Below are 7,500 nucleotides of genomic sequence, written 5' to 3' on the forward strand. Positions count from 1 at the left end.
TCACTCACTCACCTCAAAAACAAGAAATAAAACCTAGACGTGACCCTGAGATGCTTCTCCAGCCGCGGCTGAACCCACTGTCAGTGTGATTGTCTGAGCGATCCAGCCGGCTGTGTGTGTGTGTGTGTGTGTGTGTGTGTGTGTGTGTCTTTGGACTGAGCGCACTCCTCCGTCCACAGGAACATGGTAAAGGAGATGTTAGTGTTCTAGTGGAGTGACCTGGATCACAGGAGGAGAAGAGCTGCTGACGGCAGGACCACACCAACACACTGAGCTCTGAGACGACGGCAGCGCACACCTGCACACACACACACACACACACACACACACACACACACACACATGTTAGTGCGTCTGCATCACGGTTGTGTGGATCACACTGTTTTAAAGTCGTGATGAAATGGAAGTAACAACAGATCTTTTCCTCCGTATTGTGACATGGATTATTGAAAAAGGACAAAATGTAGGGCGGGGCTTGTTTCTATGCATCAGTTGTTGATTGGATGTTGAGATGTGGGCGTAGCACTCAAGTGTATGCAGATGAGTGTGAGCTTGAGGACAGAGTTTAAGCGAGCTAGATGATTGGAGAAGATCAGCATACTGACGCTTCACATCATAATAACTGCACCATCAACTCACTGTTGTTCCTCCAGCAGCTCCTGATCGGCCTCAGCCGCTGAAGACTCCACGTCCACACTGCTGTCACTGCCCGACACACACGGGCTCTCAGGGGTCAGAACCGCACCGCTACACACACACACACACACACAGAGAGAGAGAGAGAGAGAGAGAGAGAGACAGAGAGAGAGAGAGAGAGAGAGAGAGAGAGAGAGAGAGTCAGCTGGACCCGTCTGTCTCTGTCTGTCTGTCTGTCTGTACACCTGTCTGCCTGTAGACCTGTCTGTCTGTACACCTTGTCTGTCTGTCTGTACACCTGTCTGTACACCTGTCTGTCTGTCTGTCTGTCTGTCTGTACACCTGTCTGTCTGTCTGTCTGTCTGTACACCTGTCTGTCTGTCTGTCTATACACCTGTCTGTTTGTACACCTGTCTGTCTGTCTGTCTGTCACATGTCTGTCTGTACACCTGTTTCTCTGTACACCTGTCTGTACACTTGTCTATCTGTACACCTGTCTGTCTGTACACCTGTCTGTCTGTACACCTGTCTGTCTGTCTGTACACCTGTCTGTCTGTCTGTTTACCTGTCTGTCTGTCTGTCCACCTGTCTGTCTGTCTGTCCACCTGTCTGTCTGTACACCTGTCTGTCTGTACACCTGTCTGTCTGTCTGTATGTCGGTACACCTGTCTGTCTGTACACCTGTATGTCTGTACACCTGTCTGTACACCTGTATGTCTGTACACCTGTCTGTCTGTCTGTCTGTCTGTACACCTGTCTGTCTGTCCACCTGTCTGTCTGTCCACCTGTCTGTCTGTCCACCTGTCTGTCTGTCCACCTGTCTGTCTGTACACCTGTCTGTCTGTACACCTGTCTGTCTGTCTGTCTGTCTATATGTGCACCTGTCTGTCTGTACACCTGTCTGTCTGTCTGTATGTGCACCTGTCTGTCTGTACACCTGTCTGTCTGTATGTCGGTACACCTGTCTGTACACCTATATGTCTGTACACCTGTCTGTCTGTATGTGCACCTGTCTGTCTGTACACCTGTCTGTCTGTATGCCGGTGCACCTGTCTGTACACCTGTATGTCTGTACACCTGTCTGTCTGTATGTGCACCTGTCTGTCTGTACACCTGTCTGTCTGTATGCCGGTGCACCTGTCTGTACACCTGTATGTCTGTACACCTGTCTGTCTGTCTGTCTGTACACCTGTCTGTCTGTCTGTCTGTGTGAGTTTGGATTTACTTGATTCGCCCCTCCAGTGTTTGGATGTGCCGCTCTTTCTCTTCCAGTGTTTTCTTCAGGCAATTTATCTCTCGCTGCTTCTCGAGAAGCTCCTTCTGAAGCCTGTAGTTGCTCTCCTCTAGAGTCTCACAGAACGCCTGCACTTACACACACACACACACACACACACACACACACACACACACACACACACACACACACACACAGAAGACGTCTTCTCATTGGATAAAGCCAAACATTCTCATGACTAATTTTGAGACACAGACATTAATGTACTATAGCACTAGATGCTAACATTGTCTTCTATGACGTGTAACACACATATCTCTATTAACATCTATAAATGCAGTTTATTATAGAGCAGTGCAGGGATGATGTCAGAACGCCCATAAAGCCTCGAGGGAACCAGCAGGAACTAATCCTCCGGGTTCTGACGCCTGTTCCATGAGCCTGTGAAGAGTGTGTGCACTGGACATCATATTTCACACTCACAGACTTTTTTTAGATGCTTTCCAGCAGAATTGAACTGTCTTCATCACTGAATCATTATCTTCCTGTTATTACTGTGAAGCTGTAGAAGAAAGCGGACTCACCCGACTCTCCTCCAGACTGTCGAACGGGCCGGGCGGTTCATCCAGACACAAGAACTCCCGAACCGCCACACTGAGGAACAGTGGAGTCCGTCACACACACACTTCAGTCACGTGCAGCTGTATGTGTGTGCGAGCAGCTCACCAGTGGGCGATGTCTTTATGGGCCACGAGGTTCTGGAGGAAGGCCTGCAGGCCCAGCTGACGGTCCTCCAAGAACTCCGTCTCGTAGTTGTCTTTGAACCAGCGTTTGGGAGGCAGAGCGAGTCTGAACCCCGGGAACATCTCCTTCAGCTGGAGAGGAACGGGTCAGAGCATTAGAGGAACCAGAGCTTTAGAGGAACGGGTCAGAGCTTTAGAGGAACGGGTCAGAGACGGCAGAGCTTTAGAGGAACGGGTCAGAGACGGCAGAGCTTTAGAGGAACGGGTTAGAGCTTTAGAGGAACGGGTCAGAGCTTTAGAGGAACGGGTCAGAGCTTTAGAGGAACGGGTCAGAGACGGCAGAGCTTTAGAGGAACGGGTTAGAGCTTTAGAGGAACGGGTCAGAGCTTTAGAGGAACGGGTCAGAGCTTTAGAGGAACGGGTCAGAGCTTTAGAGGAACGGGTCAGAGACGGCAGAGCTTTAGAGGAACGGGTTAGAGCTTTAGAGGAACGGGTCAGAGCTTTAGAGGAACGGGTCAGAGACGGCAGAGCTTTAGAGGAACGGGTCAGAGACGGCAGAGCTTTAGAGGAACGGGTCAGAGCTTTAGAGGAACGGGTCAGAGCTTTAGAGGAACGGGTCAGAGCTTTAGAGGAACGGGTCAGAGCATTAGAGGAACCAGAGCTTTAGAGGAACGGGTCAGAGCTTTAGAGGAACGGGTCAGAGCTTTAGAGGAACGGGTCAGAGCATTAGAGGAACCAGAGCTTTAGAGGAACGGGTCAGAGCTTTAGAGGAACGGGTCAGAGCATTAGAGGAACCAGAGCTTTAGAGGAACGGGTCAGAGCTTTAGAGGAACGGGTCAGAGCATTAGAGGAACGGGTCAGAGACGGCAGAGCTTTAGAGGAACGGGTCAGAGACGGCAGAGCTTTAGAGGAACGGGTCAGAGCTTTAGAGGAACGGGTCAGAGCTTTAGAGGAACGGGTCAGAGACGGCAGAGCTTTAGAGGAACGGGTCAGAGACGGCAGAGCTTTAGAGGAACGGGTCAGAGCTTTAGAGGAACGGGTCAGAGACGGCAGAGCTTTAGAGGAACGGGTCAGAGACGGCAGAGCTTTAGAGGAACGGGTCAGAGCTTTAGAGGAACGGGTCAGAGCTTTAGAGGAACGGGTCAGAGCATTAGAGGAACCAGAGCTTTAGAGGAACGGGTCAGAGCTTTAGAGGAACGGGTCAGAGCATTAGAGGAACCAGAGCTTTAGAGGAACGGGTCAGAGCTTTAGAGGAACGGGTCAGAGCATTAGAGGAACCAGAGCTTTAGAGGAACGGGTCAGAGCTTTAGAGGAACGGGTCAGAGCATTAGAGGAACCAGAGCTTTAGAGGAACGGGTCAGAGCTTTAGAGGAACGGGTCAGAGACGGCAGAGCTTTAGAGGAACGGGTCAGAGACGGCAGAGCTTTAGAGGAACGGGTCAGAGCTTTAGAGGAACGGGTCAGAGCTTTAGAGGAACGGGTCAGAGCTTTAGAGCTTTAGAGGAACGGGTCAGAGCTTTAGAGGAATGGGTCAGAGCTTTAGAGGAACGGGTCAGAGCTTTAGAGGAACGGGTCAGAGCTTTAGAGGAACGGGTCAGAGACGGCAAAGCTTTAGAGGAACGGGTCAGAGACGGCAGAGCTTTAGAGGAACGGGTCAGAGCTTTAGAGGAACGGGTCAGAGCTTTAGAGGAACGGGTCAGAGCTTTAGAGCTTTAGAGGAACGGGTCAGAGCTTTAGAGGAACGGGTCAGAGCTTTAGAGGAACGGGTCAGAGCTTTAGAGCTTTAGAGGAACGGGTCAGAGCTTTAGAGGAATGGGTCAGAGCTTTAGAGGAACGGGTCAGAGACGGCAGAGCTTTAGAGGAACGGGTCAGAGCTTTAGAGCTTTAGAGGAACGGGTCAGAGCTTTAGAGGAACGGGTCAGAGCTTTAGAGCTTTAGAGGAACGGTCAGAGCTTTAGAGGAACGGGTCAGAGCTTTAGAGGAACGGGTCAGAGACGGCAGAGCTTTAGAGGAACGGGTCAGAGGAACGTCATCACTGCATAACCTCCATCTCACTGACCTTGTCATTGAGTCTGGAGAAGTCGGTGTAGCGCCTGAACACGACCCAGCTCTCGTCCAGAGTCTTCCTCACCAGAACCTTATAGACCTGCAGCACATTCACAAACACCAATCTGCCAAAGTCACGTGACTTCAGTAAACAAGGCTTTGCTACATCATGTCAATGAACCAATGAGTTTTATAATAAACCATTTTAATAGCACATTTAAAAGAGATAATGCTATAAACAGCCAAAATTGTGTTTCGTAATCGCAGAAGGATCAGATATTTAAGCAAATCACAAGTTTTATTTTTCAAAATGTATCACTGTCTAAGTAGATAACGCCTATGAATAATACTTTTCATTAGCCTGGCAAGCCAGACCTACATCAAGATACCATACACCATAGACACGGCTCAGTCCGAGGGGCGGGATAAACGGCTGTCTTTCAAATTCCCTCTGCACGCAATAGGACAGCGCTTCAACCAACCAGAGCGTTTTCCCAAAAGCGGAGCTAACGTTAGTCGATAGATTCAACTTTTGAATTTGGCCGGCAAAACTACGAACACGTCTTCTTTTTTTAAGAGTGACTTAAGTGCCGTTCTTTGCTCTTTTCTCAAAGAAAAGCTTAACTCCAAGTCCTCCAGAGTCGCGGCCAAAGCCGATTCGAAAGACTGTTCTCCAGCAGCTCTTCTTTGTTTCCAAGTAGCAGGGAACCGTTGCAACTCTGTCGTCATTATGTTAAGCCCCGCCCCGCCTACTCTATACACGATGTGATTGGCCTGACCCAATTTAGGTTTTACAGCTCCGAAAGTCAACGGAGAGTTGTTAGACTACCCTGGCTGCAAAATACATTTTGCTACCGCTAGGGTGCGTCTAGATTTCTAGGCTAACTTTTCATTATATTAATGTCCAAATATTGCTTCCCAGATAATGTGATTTTCAGGCCTAGGGTTAGGCCTAGGATTAGGGTTAGGGTTAGGCCTAGGGTTAGTAATTTCAAGGGCTGAAAGACAGTATTAGAACAGAAATATTTTACAGGCCTTGGTTTTGAGACACACTCTTGATATAGACAAGGTTTGAACACAATCTGAGACAGTGCAACAACAACCTGTAATTCCATTTTACCCAGAAGACTCTGACAGTGCACACGCACCTGCCTGATCAATAGCCTATATTAATAAATAAAATATATATATTTCATTGCCAAGACATATACATCTATCTACTGGAATAGAGCAGTGTAAATATAAGGCCATCCTCAAGCTTACGGTCGGCTACTCGTACGACTCTCCATCTGACACGCTTTCTGTTCAGCGATCAGCGGTGGTTGTTATGCGCTGGACTGACGTTTGCAGGTTTTAAGTTGTGGGTAGCTAACGTTACAGGTACTGTGCTGTAACTCTGGCATATTTCACAAATGAACGTGCCATAACGGACATCCAATACTAACATTACATTATCACACCAAGTACTCTCAGCCACTAATGGCCCTTTCAGACAGGATGCGGAATGCTATGACACACATTTATGTCAATGGCTTGCGCCGCACGAGGACGTTTTGTTGCTACGGTGACCAAAGCGGAGCACAGCATTGACGAGCTCAAAGTTCAAAACAGTTCAACTTTTGCCGCTGCGCTATGTGAAGATTACCCGCGCGGCCAATAGGAACGGGGCATCCAAACAAGCGCGGAAATGAAAATGAAAACTCTGCCTACTTTTGCTCTGGCCAGCGTAGCGCTTATCGCTCTGTATCTGAAGGGCTACATTTTATTTCTCCATTTTAATAAACGAACTATTCAGTCAGACAGGTATTAGTTAAGATAAGATAAGATAAGAAAAAAAAAAAAAAAGTTGTGAAAGAAATAGTTACATTTTCAAGCATTTTATCCAAAATTTAAGCACTTTTCAAACCTTGAAAACACAACATCAAACTTCAAGCATGTTCAAGCACTTCAAGCGCCCGTACGAACCCTGAGATCTGAAGCACTCACAGTGAACTTGGCCCGCTCCTCCATCACCTCGTACCCCAGGACAGTGGGTGTGATGGGCCGCTCCTGCCAGGGACCCGGGCTCTCCGGCGCGCTCTCGGGGTTCGGGGAGCCGGAGTTTAGATGAGGAGAGCTGGAGTCGGGGTTCGGGGAGATGGAGAACTGCACGGATCGCTCGGAACCGCTGAGTCTGGCCCGGCTCACGGGACTCTGGCTTCGGTCCGGCACTGAGACGGCTGCTCTCCGCGGGGCTCGGTCTATCGGAACCGGAACCGGGACAAACGGCGCAGCCATCGCTGATACACACACCTGAGGAGATACACAGGCTGATACACACACCTGAGGAGATACACAGGCTGATACACACACACACCTGAGGACACACACAGGCTGATACACACACACACACACCTGAGGAGACACACAGGCTGATACACACACACACCTGAGGAGACACACAGGCTGATACACACACACACACACACACACACACACACACACACCTGAGGAGACACAAAGGCTGATACACACACACACACACACACACACACCTGAGGAGACACAAAGGCTGATACACACACACACACACACACACACACACCTGAGGAGACACACAGGCTGATACACACACACACACACACACACACACACACCTGAGGAGACACACAGGCTGATACACACACACACACCTGAGGAGACACACAGGCTGATACACACACCTGAGGAGACACACAGGCTGATACACACGCACACCTGAGGAGACACACAGGCTGATACACACACACACCTGAGGAGACACACAGGCTGATACACACACACACACACACACACACACACACACACACACACACACAGGCTG

The 7,500-nt window shown here is 49.3% G+C and overlaps 1 protein-coding gene across 1 annotated transcript in view; it reads right to left on the reverse strand.

Moving 5' to 3' along the window:
* Window positions 1-7,357, reverse strand: part of snx16 (sorting nexin 16) — an 8,771-nt gene extending 1,414 nt beyond the window's left edge. Inside the window, exons 1-8 of the mRNA XM_082184296.1 lie at window positions 7,331-7,357; window positions 6,645-7,014; window positions 4,672-4,758; window positions 2,597-2,745; window positions 2,455-2,524; window positions 1,862-1,998; window positions 640-747; window positions 1-298 (exon numbers count right to left, since the gene is read on the reverse strand). The exon at window positions 1-298 is cut by the window's left edge and continues 1,414 nt beyond it. Coding sequence (XP_082040422.1) covers window positions 199-298; window positions 640-747; window positions 1,862-1,998; window positions 2,455-2,524; window positions 2,597-2,745; window positions 4,672-4,758; window positions 6,645-6,935 — 942 coding nt within the window. The 5' untranslated portion in view covers window positions 6,936-7,014; window positions 7,331-7,357 and the 3' untranslated portion in view covers window positions 1-198. The remainder of the gene's footprint in view (window positions 299-639; window positions 748-1,861; window positions 1,999-2,454; window positions 2,525-2,596; window positions 2,746-4,671; window positions 4,759-6,644; window positions 7,015-7,330) is intronic.
* Window positions 7,358-7,500: the final 143 nt, after the last annotated feature.

This window comes from Leuciscus leuciscus, assembly GCF_965113295.1.
Source record: "Leuciscus leuciscus genome assembly, chromosome: 11".
Classification (NCBI taxonomy): Eukaryota; Metazoa; Chordata; class Actinopteri; order Cypriniformes; family Leuciscidae; genus Leuciscus; species Leuciscus leuciscus.